Source organism: Pollachius pollachius (genome assembly GCF_949987615.1).
Source record: "Pollachius pollachius genome assembly, chromosome: 3".
Lineage (NCBI taxonomy): Eukaryota > Metazoa > Chordata > Actinopteri > Gadiformes > Gadidae > Pollachius > Pollachius pollachius.
The window spans coordinates 32,718,103-32,745,829 of NC_136936.1; the positions used below are offsets into that span (position 1 = coordinate 32,718,103).

The 27,727-nt window shown below is 44.9% G+C and overlaps 2 protein-coding genes across 2 annotated transcripts; both read left to right on the forward strand.

Annotated features, from left to right (window-relative positions):
• On the forward strand, positions 1 to 22,663 carry LOC307072964 (protein mono-ADP-ribosyltransferase PARP4-like; the record flags this gene model as incomplete). The annotated part of the gene is made up of 30 exons (XM_079732568.1): positions 1 to 79; positions 749 to 876; positions 992 to 1,223; positions 1,703 to 1,799; positions 2,699 to 2,777; positions 4,288 to 4,383; positions 4,979 to 5,143; positions 5,666 to 5,803; positions 6,563 to 6,733; positions 6,922 to 7,073; positions 7,359 to 7,490; positions 7,682 to 7,780; positions 8,260 to 8,443; positions 8,565 to 8,706; positions 9,124 to 9,266; positions 9,560 to 9,691; positions 10,413 to 10,499; positions 11,205 to 11,369; positions 12,101 to 12,147; positions 12,344 to 12,425; positions 12,564 to 12,701; positions 13,179 to 13,365; positions 13,491 to 13,561; positions 16,507 to 16,694; positions 17,801 to 17,900; positions 18,239 to 18,409; positions 18,550 to 18,630; positions 20,360 to 20,440; positions 20,686 to 20,781; positions 22,151 to 22,663. The coding sequence occupies exons 2-30, from the start codon at positions 751 to 753 to the stop codon at positions 22,661 to 22,663; spliced, it is 4,095 nt and encodes a 1,364-aa protein (XP_079588694.1). The 5' UTR covers positions 1 to 79; positions 749 to 750.
• Positions 22,664 to 23,973: 1,310 nt separating this feature from the next.
• On the forward strand, positions 23,974 to 27,401 carry LOC307072965 (protein mono-ADP-ribosyltransferase PARP4-like). The gene is made up of 4 exons (XM_079732569.1): positions 23,974 to 24,085; positions 24,741 to 24,843; positions 25,296 to 25,428; positions 26,473 to 27,401. The coding sequence occupies exons 1-4, from the start codon at positions 24,029 to 24,031 to the stop codon at positions 26,681 to 26,683; spliced, it is 504 nt and encodes a 167-aa protein (XP_079588695.1). The 5' UTR covers positions 23,974 to 24,028; the 3' UTR covers positions 26,684 to 27,401.
• Positions 27,402 to 27,727: the final 326 nt, after the last annotated feature.

The window sequence follows — 27,727 nt, forward strand, 5'->3', positions numbered from 1 at the left end:
AGGCGAAGCATTTCCTTCACTGGAAAAAAATAATCTCACATAGCCCACACCAGAAAAGAACGCCCAGGAAACCAGTAAGGTAATGTTAACTATATGTGCTTACATATAACTATAACTTCGACTGCTGACTTGAGTATGTCAGGCGACAATATTAGTATCAATTGTTGGTTTACTTACTAGTAATCTTCCTGGATTAAGGGTCATGTTTTGCCATATTCCTATCTCGTATGGCAGGCCCTGATCAGGCTATGATCATTAAAACAAAACAAAAATTATCCTTAAAACCAAGTTTAATGAAACTGGCCGATGTGCAAGTAGGTCACATCGTAGGCCTTACAAAACACTTTGAGCCCATATGACCAATTTTGACACCGTTTGGAGCTGACCATTATACATTAGGCTCCATTCTAACACATAGACGGTCGATGTGTTAGAATGCAGCCAAAAGTATATTGATAAAATGTTTAATGTATAATTCTAACACATCGATGGTCTATGTGTTAGAATGCAGCCTAATGTATAATTGTCAGCTCCAAACAGGTATCAAAATTGCCTTTAAACTGTTTTAAAGGCAATTTTAGTTGCCTTTTAAACAGACCTAAACAGTTTAGGTCTGTGATAGACCTTTATACGTCCTGTATTCTGACTGTCCTTCCGCGTGTGTGCCAGTGTGGGTGCACGTGCGCGCGTGCGTGTGTATATGCGTGCGTGTGTGCGTGCGTGTGTGTGTGTGTGTGTGTGTGTGTAGGCATGGCTCTGTTTCAGAACTGGTCCGTTCTGCTTGACCTGAAAAGTCTGCCTTTTAAAGAGAGGAAGAAACTCCAATCTGCGATCAAAGAGAATGGCGGCTGCATGTCCTATGTGGTTAATAAACAGGTATTAATTGATAGTTACGTATTGGTTTTCTGGTGGTTAAATTCTGGTATTAGGTGATCTAGTTCAGATTACAGGTTATTCTCCTCTCCCTGCTTGGCTCTCCTCTGCTCCACAGTGCTCTCTAGTGGTCAGTAGCGACGTTGCGTCCCTGAGCTCCAACCGGCTCCGCAGTGTGCAGAAGCTTGGCACGCCCGTTGTCGGGCCGGACTATGTCTCCCAGTGCCTGGAACAGGGAGTCCTCCTGCCCCTTGATATGTACAGGCTGGAGGTACCCGCTCCCGGACCGTCCTACCCCCCTCCTCATCGCATTTCTCCTCCACCCTATCCTCCTCATTGCACTGAGAAAGGTAACTCTCCTATCTTACTATCTTTAGCGTTGTTTAGCTGTGTTGTAGAATTCCTTCGATCAGTGATGTATGCCACATATTTCATATGTATATTTCCTTAAAGGCAACATTCACTCTCAATGATGGATGTTGTTTGCTTGTGAGTTACTTGACGAAAATGAAGCAACTGTTAAACACGAATACTCTGAATCCAATATCCAAGTAGCCTACAAAAATCTATCGAAAATAATATTTTACAATAAAATCGAATAGTTTGAATTTGCGTCTAAAAACATTTTGGTCGCAACCTAGATAACAGCCCTTGGAAATCAAAACTACGCATTTACAAATAGGTCTGGCAATTTCTGGATAACAGTTGTAGTAACTAAATAACAGTAGTTTTTATCAAGTCAAATTCCGTTGTGAATAAATTGAGTGAATTTTTCTTCTGTCTTGTATGGATTCTAATTATGTTAATATGTTGAATATTTTCCTGACAGAAGCCAGACCATTGGCCGTGCAGTGTGTAGACCCGCCCCCAGTTCTCAAAGCTGTCTGTCAGACTGAGGAGACGGGGCAGCCTGAACCAGATGGAAGGTGGGGAAGACTTATTGACGCATCAGTAGCCGCGTTTACATGGACACTTCTGATCCGATTAGATTTCTAATCAGAATAGATCTATTCCTATCATGCAATCCGAATGTACTGTATATATGGCATTTACAAAAGTGGTAAGCATACGTTTGTATGTCTCTCGCGCACAACCGTTATGTTGTTCTGTACTTGTATTATATGTAAGGGAAAATGTTGTACAGAACGCGGCTCATTATCGGGAAAAAAAAGCCAGACAGGGCGAACCGGACCCCGACGCGAAGCAGAAGTGTCTTGCTTCGCCCTAAAGGGTGTTATTTTCGATAATGACCGGCGACGTTCTGTACATTATCCCGCTTATTGCACGGCTACTTGCTGAAACAAAACAATATCTTCACACTGTGTGTCTTTTTACAATTACCATTCGTAGTGTTGATCAGCAGAGAAATAGTCTGCCAAAGACGTGGACGTCGCTTAGCAACCGGACACGCTGGGGTTGACAAGTTACCGGACTACTTGTGAATCAGGCAAAAAATCCACTTTCCTTGACAGCGGTGAAGTTCGGTTAATGTACCGACGGACCAATTGCGAACTACTGCAGCTGCTGATGTCATCTCTCTAAGTTAAAAAGTAGCCGCAACCACCCCAAACCAATCGGAATAAGTGTATGCATGTAGATTTTAGCGGACTACACCACTTTTTCAATTCCGCATGGAATTCTATTCCGATCAGAGAATTGTATTCTGATTGAGGCGTATATATGACCATTTTTTATTCTGATTGAGCTGTTCTTCCTCTTCTTATCGGATCAGAAGTATCCATGTAAACGCGGCTAATATGCCAACCACCAATAATAACCAGGCCACTATGATCAACAGTATCAAATAACAAAACAATATTTACAGATTTTACACTGAGAAGGATAGTGACCTTCCAACATATCCAGAAGACTTTCAAGTGGCCAAGTATTCAATCTTTAAAAAGGTAATGTATATTTTCACAATGTATTTAGTAGTGACAGTGTGTGTTAGTTTAGCCCTATATGTTACTCAGAAGGCTCTACCAGTCAAACATATATGACCCCTTACCCTAGCCCCCCGAAGGGCAAACAAAAAAGAGAACCCTTAATTAACATGGAAAAAATATGGAGAATAAAACAGCGTCAGGAATGTAATGGCTGCCATCATTGAAGTATTACAAGCAAACATATGTACATATGTAAAATAAATAGTAAATGAGGATTGTCCACAGTGGCTGGTGAGCGAGCTGGTAGCCCTCAGGTGGCAGGCGTCCAATCACAGCACCGGGCAGGGGTGGAAAGGGCCGTGAAGAGAACCTCTAATCTGGTACCTACTGGCTAACATGATGATGTCACTGTAAGGAGAGCTGAAGGAAACTCTGAGGAACCACCTTTCTTTGATTGTTGAGATAATCGTGAGCTACCATAATTGGTTTGGTAGCCTCTTTAAATTGTAGATATAAATCTGCTTTAAGACAGGTTTCACATGGCCCAGATTATTATCTTATTTTCAACAATTCGATCCTGGAGCCAGAGCGCTTTGGTTGAAAGCAATCTTACATTCTGGCATCCTCTTTATAGCTCTGTCAATAAAAAATGGAGTTGAGTGTCCGCTCAGCTCTGAGAAAGAGGAAGTTAACAATAACAATGAGATTTAAGTTGATTTGCGGTTGCGGTTTTTACACCTGGAGACGGCATGTGGCAGTGCCACAATACTACCAGGTGCAGGTGTATTATTAACCTCCAGCTTGAAGTTGCTGGTGTAACCAGGGTAAAACATTAAAGGGCCCCAGTGTCAGCATTGCCTGCTACATCACCCAAGTTAACTTCTAGACTGCAACATTGGCCAGTATTGGATGCCGGCTGGGATGCAAGCGATTAGCAAACCTGCTGGCAAAATACTAGCCAATGTTGCAGAGTCACGAACACTGGTTGGATTAAGCTTGTTAGCCTGGCTAAGAAATCGATCTATGCTTCTGACATAATTGAGGCGCCTAACCCAGTAAGTCGAATAGCGTCTCTCATCAGTACCAGGCTTTCCCCACAGGGAGGGTCAGTTTTCTGCCAAACCCAGGCCCTGCTTTAAACTCTATTGTTCCAGCCAACAGACATTTATCTATTTAACGCTCAACAGAACCACTGACAGGTAGAGGTCCAGGGAGAAGGAATCGAGGCCAACCCATCATAACTATGTTGCTTTTTGCGACTTCTGATTGTCTCATCCTAGTATCGTTGGTACCACATGATTTATAATGGTGTCAAAGCTGGTTTCAATTGGGTGCAACCAATCTAAACCATAGTCTACCTGAAAGCATCCTTGAGTAAGATGCCTGCACCCACCGGCTCATTAAGAACAAAAATAATCTTTAATCGCCTTTGGGAAAAAATAAAATCTCTAAACGACTAAATAGTGAAGATAGTACCATACAGTGATATGAGATGGGAGCCAGCCAGATCAATACAATGTGATCGTAGGTGACGGGCGACGCCTGGTGTGTGGTGGAGCTGCAGAGCGTCAGAGTGGAGGGGGTGCAGCGGTACCGGGTGGTCCGCTCCAGGATGGAGAGCCAGGTAACATCAACTCCAGCTCCAGTAAAAACACTAAGGAGTTTTCTTTGATAAAGTATGGTATTGGAAGAACAGACCGCTACATGGATCACCATGTAGCGGTCTGTACGGCCGCGCCCTAACCTGCTGAGCCCTGCTGACAGGCGGGCGGTTAGCCGGGTTAGCCGAGTTAGCCGAGTTAGCCGTGTTAGCCGAGTGAGCCAAGGGAGATGTGTTAGCTGAGTTAGCTGAGTTTGCTGTGATAGCTGTGTTAGCCGAGTTAGCTGTGTTAGCTGTGTTAGCTGAGTTAGCTGTGTTAGCTGTGTTAGCTGAGTGAGCTGAGTTATCTGTCTTAGCTGAGTGAGCTGAGTGAGCTGTGTTAGCTGAGTGAGCTGTGTTAGCTGAGTTAGCTGAGTGAGCTGAGTTAGCTGTGTTAGCTGATTTAGCTGTGTTAGCTGAGTGAGCTGTGTTAGCTGAGTGAGCTGTGTTAGCTGAGTGAGCTGTGTTAGCTGAGTTAGCTGTGTGAGTTGAGTGAGCTGTGTTAGCTGAGTGAGCTGTGTTAGCTGAGTTAGCTGTGTTAGCTGTGCACCGGCTCTAACCCGCTGAGCCTTGGTGACAGGTGACTGGCCGGGTGATCCAGCGGCTGGCCTTCCCCAAGAGCTCCACGGAGGCTGTGGACACGTACCTGTCCCTGAGGGAGGAGCTGCAGGCCGAGGGGCTCCAGCCCCAGCTCCTCCTCCCTGTGGACGCCCCAGAGGAGCTGGGCTCCACAGCCCTGAGGCTGGTCAGACACACGGACGCACACGCGTGCACACACGCACACGCACACGCACACGCACACACACACACACACACACACACACACACACACACACACACACACACACACACACACACACACACACACACACACACACACAGATCTGTGTGTAACATTCACTACACCCAGCGTTACATTCACTGTGGCACATCACACATTAACATGCGCTACAGTACTGTAAATAATTACATTCGGTACAGTTATAACATTCACCACAATACAGTAAATAATTACATTCAGTACAGTTATAACATTCACTACAATATAGTTAATAATTACGTTCAGTACACTACGGTTATTACGTTGACTACAGTATATTATAACATTCACAACACAATCACTCTACACAATCACTACACCTCAGTGAGATGAACACAAAAAGAAGAAGCCATGTTCTGTTGTGTGTGTGTGTGTGTGTGTGTGTGTGTTGGGGAATAAAGTTGCCCTGATTTGATTGGACTGACGTTTGCTCCTTGGCGTTGGCAGCTGTTGCTGGAGGAGAGACTGAACAAAGCAAGTCTGCCACAGGAAGTGGCGGTGTTTGTGGAGCTGCTCTGGGCCGAGGCCCTTGGTTGCCTCGACAATGTCCTCAGTGTCCCGGTCACCGACCTCAGCCTCAACGACGTAAGGCTGTGTGTCAGGTGACCAAAGCGTTATTCACACATTTTACTTTTTTTTTACTACTACCTGTCTGTCTGTCTGTCTGTCTGTCTGTCTGTCTGTCCATCAGTTTGTTGGTTTGTTATTTCAGTCAGTTAGTGAGTCGGTTTATTAAGAAGGGATCATTATTCAAAATAAGTTGATTTTGCCAAGTTACAGAATCTTGAAGGTGCTGAAGAATAAGTTTAGTGATGGGATTCCTCTTAACTGCAATCACATAACTTTGTCCACACCAACTCATGAAGCATGCAGGCCCCTTTGGCCTTAAGCTCACCTGTCAGACTCTCAGTCTGTCTGTTAAGTAGTCAGTTACTTGTCAAGTTAGCTAGTTAGTTAGTTAGTCAGTTAGCTAGTTAGTCAGTTCTTATCGAAGTCCCCAGATTGTCACTTGTTGAGTTATTTTTGTGATTCTCTGTGTATTTGGGTTTTAGCTGATTTAGCTGTGTTAGCTGAGTTAGCTGTGCTAGCTGTGCTAGCTGAGTTAGCTGTGTTAGTTTTGTTAGCTGAGTTAGCTGTGTTAGCTGTGCTAGCTGTGTTAGCCGAGTTAGCCAAGTTAGCTTAGTTAGCTGTGTGAGCCGAGTTTGCTGAGTTAGCCGAGATAGCCTAGTTTTGCTGTGTTTGCTGTTTTAGCCTGTTAGCTGTGTTAGCTGTGTGAGCTGTGTTAGCCTTGTTAGCTGTGGTTCACAGAGGTAAAGAGGGTCTATGGTCGCTGTGTGTGTCCAGGTGAGCAGGGCGGAGGGCCACCTTCTGCAGGCCCAGAGGCTGATGAAGGAGGGCCACTGGACAGACGCCTCCTCTGCTCTCAAGGAGGTCTACGCCCTGCTGCCCCACCGGGAGACTGCCCCCCCTTTCCCCAACGCCCGCCACCTCTCCCTGAAGCTGGACCTATGCCAGGTGACACACACACAGATATATACATCTAGACACACACACACACGCACGCACGCACGCACGCACGCACGCACGCGCGCGCAAGCTATTACATTTATTGCTTGCTATTTTTTTATTAGCTATTACTTATTACTAAGTTAAGAGTTGAGCCCAGCAGAGTTCTGAATGGAGGATCTTGTGTGTGTGTGCAGCTGATCCGAGACATGCTCAACGTCAGCGAGATTAACCTGAGGTCGCCCGTGTCCCTCAGTGTGGGGAAGTACCGCTCCCTGAGGTGTGGCATCGAAGTGGTTCCCCCGAAAACACCAGAGTTCCGCAGGGTGGTGGCCCAGCTATCAGACAGGTATTGCTTCAACATGTGTACTTTGTTCTGTTTCTGTTCACATTCCTGTATAAAAGGAGCGGCAGGCTTTGGACTAGGTTTTTTTCATCTGTGCTAGATATTGTAGGGGACTTTTTTGGTTGATTTGTTGCATTGTTATTGTATGTCTGCTAGCTAGATGGTTTGCAATAGCAACCTTAAAAGCAGAGAAGCTGCTACCAATCACGTTGTTTATCTGAGATGATGTCTTTTCTCTCTCTCTCTCTCTCTCTCTCTCTCACTCTCTCTCTCTCTCTCTCTCTGTAGGAAGGTAGAAGTACTGCAGGTTCTGCGTGTCAGTCGGTGGGAGGACCAACAGACGTTCCAGAAAAACGTTGGCAATATTAAGCCCCTCCTTCATTCCTCGGCACCAAGCAACTTTATGGGAATACTGTCTCGGTGAGATCACATGCACAAAAACACACATATACACTCACACACAGACACACATCCCCCCACTCACACACAGATACATATACGCAAACAGATATATCACAGACATGATTTTAATAAAGTAAATTCCATTCAACTAGGAAGCAATCGTATCCATGTTCATAAATCCGTACGTTTGATTGATCTGTTGGGTGTAGCGGTCTGCTGCTTCCGCGTGTTGGATCAGAGGATCATGGAATAGAGCGGACGGACATCGGGAACCTCGGCAGTGGAATCTACTTCACCGACTCCATGCGGTGAGCACCACCCACAATGCACCACTCCCGTATGTCTTCTGCACACAGTCATAATACTATTTATTTCCATTAAGGGGTGCTATCTCCCCAGTAGTTAACCATAAAAGTATGAAAATAATTTTAATAATGTTTTAAGGTCCCATGGCATGCCACCAGGTGTGGTGTGATTTGCCGGTACAAGCCGTTTTGAAAACGGCTTGTAACGGCTAATCACACCACACCTGGTGGCATGCCATGGGACCTTTAACAATTATGTTATTCATTCATAGATTGAGCGTTTTTAGCTAATCCATGAATTCCTTCTTCTCTATTGTCTTTCATTGTCTTTAAAATGTTACTCCTGCCTTTGCAAAGCACTGAATGGCCCTGTGTTTGAAGGTTGGTATATAGACATACCTGCCATGTCTCAACACCAACGAAAGAGCGTGCGTTAGTAGCTTTGTAAAGTCCCTGTGTGCATTTCATGTGGTGCCCGACAGCACCAGTCTGAAGTACTCCAAGCCCAGCGAGGCCAGCGGCTCCAGGCTGCTCCTGGTGTGTGACGTGGCTCTGGGGCGCTGCCTGGAGGTCAGGGAGAAGGACCCCCTTCTGACCCAGCCCCCCGTCACCTACCACAGTGTCCATGGGCTCCGACACACCCCCACCACCCACTCCCAGTTTGTGGTACGTTGTGTGTGTGTGTGCGGGCATGCGTGCGTGTGCATCATTTGTGAGTGTGTGTTCACGAATGTATGTGTGCGCGGATGTGTCAGCTACAGTAACTGTGTGGGATGGTGTCCTGCAGGATGATGAGTACGTGGTGTACAGCACTGGGCAGGTGATGCTCAGGTACGTGGTCCAGTTCACTGTAGAGGAGGACCGGCTCCGAGAGTTCACCCCGTCCATTGAGACCTCCTTTACACCGGCTCAATACGACACCAGCCAAGGTAACTACAGACAGGGGTTTCCATGGTAACCGCACACCTTAACGATACACCTCAGCACTCTCCATGGTAACAGTACACCTCAGTACTCACCATGGTAACAATCACCTCAGCACTCACCATGGTAACAGTGCACCTAAGAACTCACCATGGTAATAATACACCTCAGCAATCACCATGGTAACAGTACATCTCAGCACTCACCATGGTAACAAAACACCTCAGCACTCACCGTGGTAACAACACACCTCAACACTCACCATGGTAACAAACAACACCCATCAACCACCATGCTTAAAAAATGGTTACCACTAACGTATACAAAAGATCATATCTATTTTGACTTTCACATCCATTTGATTTTGTGCGTGTGTTGTGTCCGTATTGGATAATAAGATGATTAGCTGCCTGTCTGTTCAGAGTTTCACCCAGAGGGGATGGAGTTGGAGAGTAAGAAGAACCCACTGGATGATGTCAAGGCTGGGCTGCAGGACGCCTCGGGCCAACAGCTCCCCCTGCAGGAAGTCCATGTGAAGTGCAAGCTGATGGACCTGCTCTCTCGGGTACCAGAGACCACTCATGGAACAGCAGATCTATAATAACCCTACGATCACAGTACACTGTTTTGTAATGAAAGCAGTCACATTTCCAGGAGAGTCAGGACAAAAAAAAAAGAGTTAGGACTGTCTGAAGTGAGTCGCTTTCATGTGGAGCAATCAACCAATCACAAGACTGAGAACGCATTTGAACGCACAAATGCTTTGCTGTTGATCCGATAGCAATATAATTTCAGCTTATTTTATTTGCAAACAAGCTCTGATCTGAAAACACAACTGTGTCTTTTTTTGGCTGTCAGGTGATCATCTTCCAGAAATACACCAATCAGAGCAGCGTTCCCATTGAGGCCAAGTACGTGTTCCCATTGGAGGAGCGCGCGGCGGTGTGTGGCTTCGAGGCCTTCATCAACGGGAAGCATGTGGTGGGACAGGTACGGTTGTTAATACTGCTGGTTATACTGCTACACACGGCTCATGTGCCTGGACAAAGCTCCAGTACCCATAATACCTTTTTATTCTTTCTTGTCTCTTCTAAATTCATGCCCTGATGAAGGCCTAAAATGGCCGAAATATGTTGGCAACTTTTTAAGAATTCTATTATGAATTAGCCTATTTATTAAAGCATTTTTAACTTTAAGAAGAGTGCCTTTGTCAGCTTATCTTTTTAGAAACTCTTATTATTTCATATTCAGGTTTTAGATTTTACTGTTATTTGTTTTTTTATTACTCACCTTTGTGCTCATGTTTAAGTCACCTGCATTCTGCCTCTGAGATGGATAAAGTACTGTATCTATCTGTTTATCCATCCATCTAGTATCTACAGCATCTCTGTCTGATCTGCCTGTCTGTCTCCCTGTGTGTCTGTCTGTATCAAGTGTATCCCATCTGTTTGCCGCCTGTCATGATGGAATAGGATTACATGTGATGACGTGAATAGAGAAAAAACTAAAGTAGAGGAGTCATCCAAAAACCTTCTGCACTATGCAAATTAAGTTACCCTTGAAAGTTCAGGCTTATAAGCATACTCATGAGCATACTCCTAAGTGTACTTACTATATTTTAGTAAGTACATTTAAGTAGCATTGGTGGGTATTTTTTGAAACAGAATTAAAGTGGCTATGTTGTGGTGTTTTGTGAATGTTTAAATCCCAGGTGAAGGAGAAAGAGCAGGCTCGGAAGGAGTACAAGCAGGCCATACAGCAAGGACACGGAGCCTACCTCATGGACCAGGACGCCCCGGTAACGCACAGCAACCGCACCCCATCACACCAACCCTGCCTGCCCTGGGGCTCAGAGGACATGATGAGACCTGATGACGTTTTGTTAGTGGATCACTAGAGCAGCTCAAGGGGATCTCTCTTCAGACAGGAAGGAGAAGCTCTGCTCAGACTTTAAGTGGGGCGTGCTGGCCTCAGGGCGCCACAGGGTGGGGGTAGAGAAGAGGAAGGCTTTCATTAAACTATTTACTCAAACTTAAAGGGGACATATCATACCACCAGGTGTGAGTGTGATTAGCCATTACAAGCAGGTTTGAAAATGTGCAGCATTGTGACATCACAGGTTGGCGTGTCCATCTATCCGTCACACATCTAGATGGACACGCCCACCTGTGATGTCACAATGCTGCACATTTTGAAAATGGCTTGTAATGGCTAATCACACTCACACCTGGTGGTATGATATGTCCCCTTTAATAGTAAACTTAAAAAGAAGAACACAGTTGATCTGAAGTCTACAATCATTTGGTTTTGGATTGATCATCCAAAGTGGCACGTTATGACGTTGTTGTGAAAATTCGCAACTAATTCCCCAGAGAAACAAATCCATTCCAGCTCCAGTCTATTTCAGAAGCCAGTCAGGACCCCCCACAGGGAGTCACATGATCACTAACAACAATCAGCCCATCAATGCTCTGCTCTCTGACGTTGGTGATGTCATCCCCAGGACGTGTTCACCATCAGCGTGGGGAACCTGCCCCCCGGGGCCACCGTCCTCATCAAGGTCACCTTCGTCTCCGAGCTCATCGTCAGTGACGGCTGTGTCCTCTTCACACTTCCTGGTAGCGTGGCGCCATGGCAACAGAGTGCGGCACTCAACCAGACCACGCAGGTAAGGAGAGAGGACAGGAACACTTGATGTATGTGTGCTTGTGTACGGGAATGGTTGTGCGTTTGTGTGCGTGGGTGCGTGCATGTATCCAGGTTTGTAAGTAGAAAAAAACAAAAAAAAAAAAGTTTCAAAATATGGCAGGATTGTAGAAATCGTAGAATGAGAATCAAAGGATGGGATAAAATAACCCATATGTGGCGCTATAATAAGGCCTTACCACTAGGAAAGTACAATATGCATGAAACTTGCTATACATGAAACATTCCTCATGATGAACAACTTTCTATTCGCAAGTCGCAACCCATATGGTCAGACCATATAGACTTAATGCAATGGCTACAACACGACCAAACACCTACACATAAACTGCTGGAGGTGATAAAAGCTGCAAACTTGGCACACATATAACAGGTGACTGTAGGACTATATGGTGATCAATACATAGAAATAAGTCCAAAGACGGCAGAGATATAGTATACCCCTGCCAAATTTCATTTTGGATGCATTTGTCTGAAGTTGCCTTTCTGAACCACAGCCTCTGTCCAAATTAAATTGAATGAATGTAAGCCGTGCTATAACCATGAAAACTGTTTATGTGTCTGTACTTTGTATATATGTATGTTATTTGCATATCTTTGTGGGTAATGTGTCTACTGTTTCTGTTTGTCATGTGTATATCTGTGTGTAATGTGTCTGTGTAATGTATCTGTGTGTAATGTGTATCTCTCCAGGCCAGTGTGGAAAAGACATGTGTGACTAATGATGCCGCCAGTTCCCGGTGAGTTGAGACTCAAGACAGGGTGGACCGATAGTTTAAATAGCACTGATAACCTCAACATACTCTGGTTACTCCCACTATCGCACATCTAATCCTAAAGGTGTGTGTGTGTGTGTGTGTGTGTGTGTGTGTGTGTGTGTGTGTGTGTGTGTGTGTGTGTGTGTGTGTGTGTGTGTGTGTGTGTGTGTGTGTGTAGTGAGTTTAGCCTGCAGATGTCCGTAGAGATGCCCTATGAGATCCTGAGGTTGCAGTGCAGCACTCACAGAGTTCAGATCAAGGTAGTGTCTCTCTGCTCAGCAGGGTATTGCCTAAACTCCCCTCTGTTGGTCCTATGCACTCCTGACACTTCCTCATGCACTTTCAGAGCACTGTTTTATCTGACGTGTGTGTGTGTGTGTGTGTGTGTGTGTGTGTAGACAACAGCCTGTAAGGCGGTAGTTAACGTGCTCCCAGGTGAGGTGGTGGGGGCTGACGGCTTCCAGCTGTCAATCACTCTTTCTAAGCTCCACCTCCCCAGGATGTGGGTGGAGAATCATCCCGACAAGGACAGTCAGGTGAGTGATGGTTACTTGTCTTTCTGTCTGTTTGTTTTTCTGTCTTCCTGTCTGTTTACCTGTCTTTCTGTCTGTTAACCTGTCTTTCTGTCTGTTTGTCTGTCTGTCTGTCTGTCTCCCCATCTTTTTGTCCCATCCATTTCTATCGCTCCCTATCTCTTTGTCTCTCTCCCTCTCTCTCTCTGTGTCTCCCTCCCTCTCTCTGTGTCTCCCTCCCTCTCTCTGTCTCTCTCCCACTCTCTGTCTCCCTCCCTCTCTCTGTGTCTCCCTCCCTCTCTCTGTGTCTCCCTCCCTCTCTCTGTGTCTCCCTCCCTCTCTCTGTGTCTCCCTCCCTCTCTGTGTCTCCCTCCCTCTCTCTGTGTCTCCCTCCCTCTCTCTGTCTCTCTCCCTCTCTCTGTCTCCCTCCCTCTCTCTGTGTCTCCCTCCCTCTCTCTGTGTCTCTCTCCCTCTCTCTCTGTCTCTCTCCCTCTCTGCCAGGCCTGCATGCTGGTATTCTACCCAGACTTCCCGGTGGGGGATGGGGGTGTGGACGAGGTGGTGCTCCTGCTGGATGCCTCTGAATCCATGGTGGAGGACGGGGCGGTGAACGCCAGGAGGATCGCCCTGGAGGTTCTGAAGGCTCTGCCGCCCAGCACCAGGGTCAACGTGGTGTTCTTTGGGACAGGTGTGGTCCACACTATCCGATCTGGCACGGGACATCCAAAAGTTTAGCAATTCTCATTGATTGGTAGTTTGGGATTAACATTATTGTTTTGAGTTGGGGTTAACCTTTTGTTTGACCTTCATCAGAACAAACTGAGCTCTTCATCTCTGCCAAGCCGCTCAGCCACGCCATCCAACCAGCCAGGAAGTTCATCCTGGTGAGATTACAGCCAATCACTGCCTCAGAAAACCCTCCGAGTTCAGGCAGCCAATCACTGCCTCAGAATAGCCTCTGAGTTCAGGCAGCCAATCACTGCCTCAGAATAAACTCGTTCAGGCTGCCAATCACTGCCTCAGAATAGCCTCTGAGTTCAGGCAGCCAATCACTGCCTCATAATACGCTCTGAGTTCAGGCTGCCAATCACTGCCTCAGAATAGCCTCTGAGTTGAGGCTGGCAATCACTGCCTCAGAATAGCCTCTGAGAGAGGCCAGAGAAAGGGAGGGACAACCGATGGAGCTATCCCTCCATCGCCATTGCATGTTTTATTCATTGCTTTGTCAAATTCTTTGTTTAAAAACAAATACATAATGTATACATATGCATAATATGTAGGATATATGTAATAGTGTTTCATTCTTTGTTTCAAAGAGCCATGCTATGTGTGGCTGGGAAATAAGCTTGCAGGTAAAAAGAAGGGCTTCATGATATATTGTTTTCATATCGACATCATGATACGCGCATGTGCGATATAAAATAATACATTTATATATATATAGATATACATGTATATATTATAAATAACCTTGTACGGTTCTCATCTTCCATGACTAATCTACAAAATAAGTCTTTAAGAGTTAAGGTTTCTTTAATCTACAAGAGAAATCCTTAAGATTTAAGGGTTCTTTAATCTCCCAGTGAAGTCTTTAACCCATTTGTGCTGGCTGCTGTGCCGCGCAGCAGCCGGTACAAATGGGTTAAAGGGATACTTCACTGGTGGAGATATGAAGGTTATATGAAGTAAATAATTCTATGTATTATAAATGCGCAAAAAAATTCAAATCGGTTCATCCTAGCCCGAGAAAAGGCAGAAAGTGGTCTCTCAAAGTAACAAATCCTTCAACTACCACTCGCTGCACCAGCCGCCTGTTTCCGTTTGGAAGGGGAAGGACCCATTATACTAGCGCGCGTAGCAGCGCAAGCAAACTTTGCGTAAACATATCCTTGTGATACGTTGACTAGTTTAGACTTCTGCTCTTGTTTTTTCAAATGCATCATTTGTAAATTACAGTACAGCATAAAAACATTTGCTAATTACAGTAGCTCAGCATATCAAGCATTTGTACTCAACCTTTTCTCCCCAGTTGAAATAACTTTATCTTATATAGTAGGCATACTTTAGTATAAGAGCACTTGTGTTAGTAAACAAATCGCAACAACCAACATAAATTTGAAGTTTTATTTGTGAAAAAAAAAATACAATTACAAAAATAAAACGTGTAGGGTGCGTTTGCTAGAGTCAAAATAGTAACAGCTCATCTTGAGCATCTACTGTCTCCTGGTAGCCACGGTACTGCCCATCTGGTGCTGGGTAATTAGCTCTGATGGCCAAGACAACACAGGAAGCCGATACTGTCTAAGAAAGAAAGAGAACAACATTTGCAAAGCAAGATAAATTATGCCTTGATTAGCCTATACAGCAGCATTACTCATTGCGCGGCTCGCAAGCCACATGCGGCTCGCCAAGCCTCTATTTGCGGCTCGCATGGCGGTAAAAATATGCAGTGATATGATCATGCAGTGAATACAGATATTTAAAAAAACAATACAAACAATTATTTAAAAAATAAATCAACAGCGGCATTAAAAGGTGGAAATATAGCCTTGTCTAGAAAATATTTTTAAACTTGCTCGGCTCTACGCTGACAGCGGGGTTGCCAGATTGGCGGTTTTCCTGCATAACAAGAGAGAATGTGCTCTTTGGATGGACTTATTCTTATTAACTTATTCTTCAATAGCTTCCATGTTATGTGACCCAGTGTCTCCACATTATTCCAGAAAATAGCACACAGTCACACAAGTCTTAATTTTCCTCTCAAAGTGCAACAGATTGATGCATACCAGGTTAAAAGGTACCAAATTTTCTTCCGGGGGAGCATGCCCCCGGACCCCGCTAAGGACCGGGTTCCCTCCACAGTTTCACAAAATTCTGTGGGAAACACTGCTTCAGGGAGGACATATTATTAAGCAGGCATACTTATTTATTACTGGATTTATAGCTTTTGATACTTTGCGGTAAAAATGGCTTACCTGTTGACGTCGTCCTGTCAGTGCGGCTCTCCTGAAAAAAATAGTGAATACCACTGCTATACAGCATTACACAGGCTTCAAGCTAACGTAACGTAGCCTATGCTCTGCCAATAAGATCGGCTACTTTCGGATAACTAAATTGTCACGTTCCCCGGGACTCAAAACTATTCTAGCCAATGTGTTAGTAAAAAAATCTAACACTTACTCTATGCTCAGACGTCTGTTTCTCCTGGTGGGCTTTGGTTGGCGTTTCCAGTTCACTTTCTGGGTCCGGAAATATGTATCCAATACCCAACTGTTCAGATGAGGCGTACAGCCTGGGTGAGAGGTTACACACATGGCCCTGTCCACGCCAGATTCAGCCATTTATTCTAGAAGAAACTGGCATCGCTGAAATTCGCTGCAGCACAGGGACTCTATGTTACTGTCCATAGGCAAACAGAGCAAACAGGTACACCACCAGTTCACTCCGGCGTGCTCCGGCTCCTCGTGCTCGGCAGCTTGTTTGTTGCTAGGGAAGGACATGCAGGCTCTGCATGCACAGCGAGACAACCAAAGCAGTCCTAGACAGCCCCTGCTAGTCGTAAAGCAAAACTTTAAAATGAGCCTGCAAAAAGAAGATTTAACTCCTTAGAGAACAAAGTCAGTTGAATGGAATTATTTTGGTGACAGAAAAGACGACGTTGACCAAAAACAGGTACTTTGTCGAGAGTGCCTTGAAATTGTTGCCACAAAAAAAGGCAACCGAACAGATCTATGCAGATGCATCCACTACAAAACCGCCACAATCAAAATCCAATATCATGCAGCCCGCTCAGTTTGCATTTTAGAACAACAGCACCATCTTGTTACAGGCTCCGCCACCAACAGGGGGCAGCACTGAGCTGTGGCGGCCCCTTAGGGCCCTCAGCCTGCTGCCTCCCTCCCCCGGACCCCGGAACCTGCTGCTGCTGTCAGACGGCCACATCCAAAACCCCGGCCTCTGCCTCCAGCTGCTCCGGGACAACAACCAACACACCCGCCTCTTCACCTGTGGCCTCAGGTCAGCCCCCCTACGTCCCCTCTAGGCTTATCAGAAAAGAATCCTGATACATCATCGAGTGTTTATTATATCAAAGTGTTTCTAATGTACATAACAAAAAGTTTGTTGTTTTTCTGATGGAAAACAAGTGTAATATCCAAATTGAACAATGATCTGTGAGAGGTTAATGATCCTATGCATTAAATATCAATTTAATTGTTCGTAATGATCTTAAGACATTTAAACATGCACCGGGTCAAACTGAGCCGGAACCATTTTTGTTGTACATGACAAACGGACATAACAGGAGGGTTAAGACATTCCCAGAGCTGCATAGGGAGTGGTGGTTGGGAGGCTAGAGTCCCAGCTGAAGGGGTTTGATCTGGGTTTGATCCCAACTGTCCCATTTCACTGTACCTGTTCACAGTTCTTAACTAATGCTTCCTCATCACTAATCAGCTATACTGTTTTTGGTTTTGGGGACAAAGTCCCTGGAAGTAAAACGTCTAAAACCTATTAAAACCTATCTCTTCAGGACCACCTACAACATTTGACAAATAATCCTCCGCCCTCTTCCACTCTCTCCCGCTCTCTTAATGTGTTGCCTATTGTTGTGGTGTTGTTTATTTTTTCCCTTTTGTTTGATTGTCTGTATGTATTCCTTTCTTATTTGTAAAGCGTCTTTGAGTGTTTAGAAAAGCGCTTTAAAAAACTGATTTATTATTATTGTTATTATTAAGTAAGGCAGCTGGAGTTCCATAGCGAGGGGCATTGTGGTCTGGCGTTACCTTGTGTATTGCTAAAACAGATCTGATATAGGATAGATTTACATTGACCTTACATTTAGGGCATTTAGCAGACGCTTCCATCCAGAGCGTCTTACTTACCATGAAAGGCGGCCCAGCCAGCTGGTCAGAAGCAGGTAAGGTGAGGTGCCTTGCTCAGGGACACCTCGACATTCAGCTAGGTGGAAGCTAGCCACCTTCCGGTTGCGAGTCAACCCACTCCAGCTACTGAGCTAAGCTGACCCAAAATTCATGGTCAACAACAACATATCTCTACGATGTGTTGTCACATTTAGAAATGTTTGAGTGTGTGTGTGTGTTTGTGTTTGTGTGTCATCTTAGCTCAACAGCCAATCAGCACATGTTGAGAACCCTTGCACAAGCAGGGGGCGGAGCCTATGAAATGTTTGACACGAAAACCGAACACAACTGGAAAGAAAAGGTGAGCCTTAAGCTAATGTTAATAGTGTTGTGGTTCTTACCTCTCGAAACTCAGGAAGGAGCTCAACAAAAAAAGCTTTTGGCGGATATAATTGAATGACGCCAAGCCAAACAATAGCACATGCCCCATACGGCCATCAGATGGCGATGAAGAACATATGTTGTGATGGAAACAATTTAGCTATTTCCTCTTAAACTCGCTACTATACATTAATTGTAAATACCATGTTTAGAATCAAAATGGTGTGAGTGTGTGTATGTGTGTATGTGTTCACGCACATAAGTCTATGTTTGTGTGTGCGTGTGCGTGTGTGTGTGTGTGTGTGTGTGTGTGTCTAGGTGGCGTCTCAGGTGAAGCGCATGGGCTCCCCGGGCTGCAGCTCGGTGTCTGTAAAGTGGCAGCAGTTCAACCCCACAGCGCCCCCCCCTGTCCAGGCCCCCCAGCAGATCCACTCCCTCTTCAACGACCACCACACGCTGGTGTATGGCTTTGTCCCGCACTGCACACAGGTGACCACGGCAACACGTCAGCTTACTCTGTCTGTCTGTCTGTCTGTCTGTGTGTGTGTGTGTGTGTGTGTGTGTGTGTGTGTGTGTGTGTGTGTGTGTGTCTCTGTGTGTGAAATGAACCTGTCTTCTCTGTGGGACAGGCCCGTCTCCATGGGAACCTGAGTGGGATGAAGGTGGTCACCATGGTTTCCACCAGCGAGCTGCAGAAGACCAGGGGCACGGTACGATGCTCACAGACACCCAGACGGACACAAACACACACAGTGTGCTTGTGTGTTACATATTAACCTTAACCCTAATATATACAGCAGGGTTTTCCCAGGGTTAAGGTATTTTCCATCTATTGTCTTTTTCCCACGTTAATAAAATAATTGCACATCATGGAGCTGAATAGTACAGAAGCTATTATGAGATAAGGATAGGATCCATGCTGAGGATCTAAACAGCCTTTCAATAAAAGCAAACACACACACCTCCTACGTATTTCCTACTTTGAATGACTTTCCTACGGAAGCTCATTGCATTCAGTCTTTTCTGTTAATTTCTGTGTCGGTTCAGTGAAAGATGTTGGTTCAGGCGAATTACACCTAAACGCATACCTCCACCTACTGGTTTGGACTGTGAATGTGCAACAATTATTTGGTTGTTGGCGATTTGACAGGCTTATTTTTTATGCCACCTAATGACATGTTAATCTCTCAAAGTAGGAAAGTCATTCAAGGTAGGAAATAAGTAGAGAATGTGTGCTTGCTTTTTTTCAAAAGGCTTTTTAGATCCTCAGCCCAGATCCTATCCTTATCTCATAAATTGTGAGCAGTGTTTCCACAGTTTCCTTGAAAAAGTAATCTGATTACTGATACTGATTACTCCTTTAAAAATTAACTTAGTTACTTTACTGATTACTTGATTTTAAAAGTATCTAAATTAGATTACAAGTTACTGTATTCGTTAGATTCAGCAGCTGCCGACAACACCCCCTGCTGCATCAAAATAAAAATGTTTTGCCATTACTCACTTTATTGGAAGTGCAACGTCAACAATGTATCTCTTGACAATTTAAGTCTATCTTAAAAATAATACGTTTTTTTTTGTTTTTTTTATCTTCAATGTGTATTGGCCAATCAGATTTGTCTTGAAGCGATTTGGCATTCAGCCTACGCATAGCATGCACGCACACTCACAGCCAGACACAACAACGATGAAAGTTCTAGAGTGGTCTGCAGAATGCAGAGCCTGTGTAACATGGTATCTTTAGAATTCTATAAACTCTACGTGGACCGTAACCTCCCCCGGCCCCCAACACACCCTGGCGAAAATCATCCTGCGCGTCTGCGTGACACTTGTCGCATACTTGTCATTCACGAGAGGCAAGAAGAGGTAACTTTAATCTGATTACTGGTTTGGAAATAGTAAGGCGTTAGATTACTCGTTACTGAAAAAAGTGGTCAGATTAGAGTAACGCATTACTAAAATCATCACATTATCTCATAATTATGAGATATGATGTGGACATGGCTGTTTTTTCAAAACACAGTCCTCTAATTTCATCCATCCAGTGTCCCTCACTGTTCTGCACCTTACCCTGACATAAAACATTTCCTTCAAGGAAACAAGGAGCATTTTCAGAATATGGTGTAAAGATAAAGAGTAAGTTACATTTGTAGAAACTCAGACAAGGCACCAACAGGGGTTTTATTGTTCTTGTACAAACCGATGAACAGAAAAGATAAAGGAAATTGTGAGACTGCAGATGGTTGTGAAAATAACAACCACAAGTTGCTACCTCATTGACAAACTGAGAAAGAACATGCAGAAGGTCTACACATCAAGATGAATCATCAAGACACCAATATCACCAGCACCTACCCCGTGTCAATGTTACATAAGCATACATATATAAATATATCCATTCATATAGTCATGGCATCATCTGTGTGTTTGCTTTTACAGTTCCTCCACCAACTGACGGCGAGAGCGGTCATCAGAGACTATGAGAACGGAACGCTGTCCATCAGTCAAGCTGAGCATGAGGTGTGGGTGTGTGTGTGGCTGTTGGTGTGGTTGGGTGGGTGGCTGTGGGTGAGTCTGGGTCTGGGTGTGTGTGTGGACTGCATATAAATAGTACTTCTATAGGCACTTTGTTGCTTTGTCAATCAAAGTACTACATGTATTGTAGTGCTGTGTGCGTGAGTCTGGCATGCATGTGTACAGATGTATGGCATGGATATTAACCTGTGGAGGGTTTGTTCAGCTTTCTTTTATCGTTGCTTTTCCAGGGCAAGAAGGCGGAGCTTAAGTCGTTCATCGTTGAGCTGAGCAAAGAGTTCTCCATCCTGTCCCAGTTCACCAGCTTTGTGGCCATCGAAAAGAGGGTAACTACACACATACTGCTGGTCAAGCATACTACTCCAACCACTGTAACCAACCTTTATTTATAGAGGCACTCTCATTGAGGTAAAGCAACTCTTTTTTTTCTCTTTTGCAAGACACCTGAGCCTATGTGCTGCAGTCACACACACACATAACACGTACTACATAAAACATACACACAATCGACAAAATACCACAAAATACCTCCTACAAGAAAAAAACAAAACATATTCTACAAAAAAACAAAACACAAACAAATAAACAAGGAGCTGCGCGTTGTACTTTAAACACACAAACAAAGACCTACACAGGGTACTTTAAACACAAACAAGGACTGGCACAAGGTACTATTAACACAAACAAGGACCTACACAGGGTACTATAAACACGCAGACAGTCCATCACTCCTTTGCAAATACAAGCAATGCACGCAGTGTACTTAAGCACCGTGGTATTGTGTAAGACAAGTCGAATGATTGTCGAAGGAAGTCTTAGATTAGATGAGCACCCAATATTTTCACAGATCACATTTATGAAAATATTAAAAGCTAAAAGTACAGAAATTGATTCAATTACCAACTCAGAGCCATCTTTAACAATATCTCTAACAATGACAACGCATTGTTTATTTAAACTTGAGGATATCTTTATGCTTGCATGCAATTGCAATTTCTGTTTAATTCATTTCTTTCATGTTATCAAATCAATGAGTAAAGTGGAGAGGGCCACTGTAGCCAAAGTGCCCCTATGCATTCTCCAATAAACTACAATCATCTTCCAATCATTTCTACTACTGTGAAGAATCACCAAAGCTATTATGTTATGTTGTTTGTCAGTTATCTTGGTGGCTTTGTTTACACAGGTTTTTCTTTCCACCTTTCCAGAGACTAGCACCCTTTTTAACTCGTAACTAGCATATCGAAGCTGCTCTGGTCAAAGAGCTTGGTCAACTGTTCATCAACAGCATCTCATATCAATGACTAACATTAGCAGGCTCTCATCTGTTTGTGTGGGTGCTAAGAGAGAATCTACCTGGGTGCAAGATAGCAGTGCAAACGTGGTATGGAACTTCATGATTTGGGCATTCTCTCAATAAGCAGGCGGAATGGATGTAATAATGAACCACTGACACAGCGCACTGAAAAAAGCACCAAGTGAATAGGCCGATGCACACATTTTCAACATGGTGAAAGCTAGGGGGGGTCTAAACTTATCATTTAAATAAGTGTGTGGGACTTGTCCCACCCTCATACAATGGCTGCGATGTCCTTGTCTACACGTAGACTACACGTAGAGATTGGGGTTGGTGCAGCTGCACTATAGTTCCGTGGATATAATGTTAATGATCCTTGATCCTCTTGTCTCCCCCAGGATCCACAACGTCCAGAGGAGCCAGAGCTCACAGATATCTCTAAAATAATTGCAGAAGAAGATGTGGACTTCCTGCCGTACATGGGTTGGAACGAGGAGGAGGAGGAGGAGGAGGACGGGGGAGAAGAGAAGGACAGGGGTTGGATCATGGAGGAGGAAGACGAGGAAGAAGAGGAGGCCGAGAGGAGGAAGATGAAGAAGGCGGAGGATGAGAATGATTATGAGGAGATGGCAGAGGAGGATGGGGAAGAAGGGTGGGCCGAGAGTAGGGGGATGGAAAAGGCGGAGGATGAGATGGATTATGAGGAGATGGCCGAGGAGTGCGACTCGTTGGATTCTAGTGACTTTGAATCCGATATTGGCTGTCCTGTCACGATGCAATGCCCCTATTCTCTTCAATCTTCTCCTCTTGCACTCCTCACGCAGAGTGCTGCCCCTCTCCCCCCCCCCCCCACCAGCTCCCATAGCAGATTATTTGATTGTTGCACCTACTACTACAGAATTTCAACTTAGCTCCTCGATCGTCCCCTTATGCAGTGAGAATGCTGGCCCTCCTCCTATCCCCGACTTTTACATGGGGAAGCATAGTAGACCTCGTATTATGCAATGCAGGCACAGTGGTGCACCTTCTCCTATCCCATCGCAACCTTTCTCTAGCGCTCCATTAGACCTTAGGCAGTATTATGCACCTCCTGGTCTCCCACCAGGTGCTCCCTTCAGCAGCCCCTTTGGCACACAGCTTTGTGCACCTACTAGTCTCCCACTAGGTGCTCCCTTCAGAAGCTCCTTTGGCCTGCAGCAAGGTGCACCTCCTGGTCTCCCATCAGGTGCTCCCTTCAGAAGCTCCTTTGGCCTGCAGCAAGGTGCACCTCCTGGTCTCCCACCAGGTGCTCCCTTCAGCAGCCCCTTTGGCACGCAGCTTTGTGCACCTACTATTCTCCCACTATGTGCTCCCTTAAGAATTTCCTTTGGCCTGCAGCAAGGTGCACCTCCTGGTCTCCCACCAGGTGCTCCCTTCAGAAGCTCCTTTGGCCTGCAGCAAGGTGCACCTCCTGGTCTCCCACTAGGTGCTCCCTTCAGAAGCTCCTTTGGCCTGCAGCAAGGTGAACTCTCTGGTCTCCCACTAGGTGCTCCCTTCAGAAGCTCCTTTGGCCTGCAGCGTGACGCATCTCCTGGACTCAAACCCCAGTCTTTCTCTGCCCCTCCCTCAAACAGTGGGGTTCTATTTGGAGCAAATGCCGCAATGAAAGTATGCGCTTCACCTAGGAGGGGGTCGTTTTCTATGAAGTGCAGGGCAAGTAAAGGTCTTGAACCCGTCGTTGGTAGTAGTTTTGGATTTAGCAGTTGTCCTCCCCAAAATAAGTTACATGTAGATGGTTCCTTAATCTGCCTGGAGAAGAAGAGAATGGATCAAAGTGCAATCAGTTCTCATGGATATGCTGAGTGAGTTGCAACCATTCTGCTGTTTTGAGCGTTGTAGAAGATTCCATGTTCACCAAGTAATGGTGAACCGCGTCCATCTTTGTGTCCAATTCACCCATCACTCAGCTAATGTCTAGTTAGCTAATGCCTTGATAGGTGATGTATCGTTAGCCAATGTTTGGTTAGCTGATATCTCATTAGCTAATGTGTCGTTAGCTGATGCCTTGTCAGTTTATGTTTGTAAGCTGATGTTTTTTATGGTTAACATTTATATTTTCTTCCCCTTTTAAACCTGGTCAGTTTTTGGGCTAACAATTAGAAACATTCTGACCTAATGATCAAATGATTTTGTTATTCCTGTATTCCATATATTTTTTCATGTTGTTTGTCTAAAGGACAGCGATATGGGATCATTTTGAATATGCTGGGGTGGATCTGGATGATGAGATAATCACAATGGAGGCTGACAAATCAACCACCAAGTGGAACAACATCTTTCAAATGCAATGTTCAGTAAGTAATTCTTATTTTAGGACCACCACAGAATTACCAGGATTTGTAACTATATATATTTTTCCTATGGAAAGCATAATCATACTCTTAATGAAGTTGAATTATTAATTTAACTAATGTTACATCTACCTCAAACCTTCATCACAAATAAGCAAATCAGAACATCATCTAAATCAGTAAGGTGAATAACGTTTGACATCACGATATAGGGTTCCTACATTTATAGGTCTGGAAAGTAAGAAAATGTATGGAATTCAATTTAGGTGACTAAATTGAATTAGTAAACTATTAAACTATTAAATGCCTTAATTATTGACTCATTGCTGATTCTAGTTTAGGGTTCTAATTGACATTAACAAGTGATTTAATTCGACCGCTCTTAACCTGGCTGGTTTGTGACACCCTTTTTAAGCATTCCTTGTTATTGCCAATGAAATGCTACATATGTGTATCTATGTACCTCTGTTTATATGTATTCTGTAATTTAACTATATATCATGATCATATTTTTCCATTTGAACTTGGCAGACATTTTGTTGGACGTTAGTATAGCGTGATTAGACACGCCACATAGTGGGTAAAGTACTGTGTATGATTGTACTCTGTGTGGGTTGTTTCTGGTCTGACCACAATGTGTTGAATTTCTGTGTTCAAGGAGGGCTACTGGGAGTGTTCTGCTGCACTGGGAGTGCTCCTAAAGATGAAAATCAAATCCTTTGCCAGCGTATTCCTGAAGAGCAAGGGCATCTGCTCACTAGGTGTGTGTGTGTGTGTGTTGGGGGGGGGGGGGGGGGGATTCAGTGTTTTGAAAGTTCACACTTCACAAGAGCTAGCTCAAAGTTCAGTTCACATAGATTCAAATTAACTAGTTCACGTCCATGGTTTACAAAATAAATCTTTTTTTATTCCATTCTATTGTTTTCCAGTAAAACCTCCTCCTACCCATCCACCCCAAGCCCCCAAATCACTGCCCAATCTAAATTAGCTACTGTATACTACTATAGAATCAAGATTACTTTTAAAAGCCAAGAAAAAACAATGCGAGTACGTTAAACAATGTCATATTCTGCAGAAAGTGGCAAACCAGACTAACTGCAGCTGCCAGTCCTCTAGAGAATGCGGTCCATTTGACTTGGGTTAAGGAAATCTGTGGCTGTTAGCTGGAGGCTTACCCTTGTGATGATGTGTGTGTGCGTGCGCATGAGTGTAGGCGTGCGGGCTCGTGCGGACATCCTGAGGCTGCTGGCGTCCCTGCTGGTGCTGCAGTTGATGCGTCTGGAGGGTGTGGCTGAGGGGCGGCTGCTGAGGAGCCTGTTCAGCCTGGACACGCCCCCGGAGACCAGGTCTCTGCCCTCACCGAGCACCCCGACACTACAGGGCCCTCCACTGCTGTCCACCCCGACACTACAGGGCCCTGCACTCCTGTCCACCCCGACACTACAGGGCCCTCCACTGCTGTCCACCCCGACACTACAGGGCCCTGCACTCCTGTCCACCCCGACACTACAGGGCCCTCCACTGCTGTCCACCCCGACACTACAGGGCCCTCCACTACTGTCCACCCCGACACTACAGGGCCCTGCACTACTGTCCACCCCGACACTACAGGGCCCTCCACCCCGACACTACAGGGCCCTCTCCACCCCGACACTACAGGGCCCTCCACTACTGTCCACCCCGACACTACAGGGCCCTCCACTACTGTCCACCCCGACACTACAGGGCCCTCCACTCCTCTCCACCCCGACACTACAGGGCCCTCCACTACTGTCCACCCCGACACTACAGGGCCCTCCACTACTGTCCACCCCGACACTACAGGGCCCTCCACTACTGTCCACCCCGACACTACAGGGCCCTCCACTACTGTCCAGACCCCAGCCCCATCGCCAGTTTCTGTGGTTGAGCTTATTTTCGGCAAAACAACATTGTTCAAAATAAGTAGACAGGCATAAACATAACAAACAAAACAAAACAAGGGGCTCATACAGCTACCAGGTACTTCACCCAAATGAATAGAGGTAAGTAAATACTTCAAACTGAAAATATACACTAGAAAATGGATAGAAAGTATCTTAACGGTCCAATATTGTACCACCAGGTGTGAGTGTGATATTGCCATTACAAGCCGTTTTGAAAATCGGCCTCTCGTGACATCACATGCGGGCTAATCACACGCACACCTGGGGGTATAATATGGGACCTTCAACAAATGAAAGGGAAAAGAACACATAACCTCATGAAGATCGGTTGGCCGACTCCCAGCTGAGCAGTGATGCCAAGGGCCGCGGAGGTACCTGGTTGAAGCATACGCACTCCACACATACGTATTAGAAGGTGTGTTATTGGTGTGTGCAGGCAAAGGCTCAATAAGAATGTTGTTGCAGATGTGGCGAGCGCTGGCGTGCGATGAAGCGAGCAGTGGACTGGGTGCGCTGGGCCGACCACCAGTACCCATGCATCTACAGCCGGCTTGAGTTTGGACGGAGCTGGGAGTCGTCCACGCGCCAGCTCCTCGGCTATGAGCAGCCCCCAGCCGCCTCACCCCTCAGCGGGGTCATTCCCTGGAGGGCCTCGCCCCTCCTGGAGGTCCAGTGAAGACAGGATGCTAAAGGATTTGAGTTTTTATGTCTGTCATTTTCTATTTCACTGGCTCACTGCAAACTCACACGGGTGAGTTTGAATATGCCCATCTCACCCTTTTTGAACACGACTTCACACATACTAACAATTCCAGTATACCACAACCATCGTAAAAACGAATGGTTTGCAGATTAATTATGCATGTCATCAGGCCTTGTGAACCGATTTCAATTTTTTTATGCAAAGTAAGATGTTTTTATCAGTCTGCATACAGCATATGTGATGTAGACAATCATTTTAAACAACACTAGAAGGTTAATATGCAAATGAATCTAACATATCTAAAACTGCCATGTGTACCTACTTTCTTTACAATTACTAGCCTGTGTAATTATATCATCAAACATGATTCACAACATTATCCATAGTAATGTAAACTAATACACTCTGACACCAATTCTCTGAGATTATTGTTGAAAACACATGTCAAATCTGGTGAAGATCTCTTGCAAACTACCCCTTCGTCTCTACAGGCTCAAACTGTGTGTTGTGCCCTTGTAGTAAATATATGAAGTTTAAACCTAGATTCAATAACTGTTGTATTGATAATGTTAATGGTGACGATTGTTTCAAATTGTTCTTTAATCAAGGTTTAGAATGCAAATGCTTCCATCTGATCTAAATTTGATTAAAATGACCTATTCCTGAAAGCTTCAATAAACCATTTACGTTACCAGAAACGTGTTTCTTGAATATGCTTAATCATGGTTAGATTCTTGTTTAATAACCTTTGTATGTGGAGTCTTCTTCAAACTCTAGTGGGCTCCACCTCAGAGGGACGTCCAGATCCCTTCAGGATATCCTGTATATCCTACATAATACTCAGGAATAGAATTAAATGAAATAATGGAAATCATTAAAACAAGTCCAAAATTAGTTTTGTTCTTATTTCCACAATTGGATATACATTAATAAAAAGGGACTTCAATCTAAAGTTGATTGTTCTGAAAGACAACAAACCACTTCCTCATGAAGCCCCAGCAGCTCTCAGATTGAAAC

Excerpts from the sequence above, each read along its gene's own strand:
- LOC307072965 (XM_079732569.1), top strand. The coding sequence starts at position 24,029 with ATGGAGGCTGACAAATCAACCACCAAGTGGAACAACATCTTTCAAATG. Across the intron at positions 24,086-24,740 it reads TCTTTCAAATGCAATGTTCA|GAGGGCTACTGGGAGTGTTC; the intron begins GTAAGTAATTCT and ends TCTGTGTTCAAG. Across the intron at positions 24,844-25,295 it reads CAAGGGCATCTGCTCACTAG|GCGTGCGGGCTCGTGCGGAC; the intron begins GTGTGTGTGTGT and ends GCATGAGTGTAG.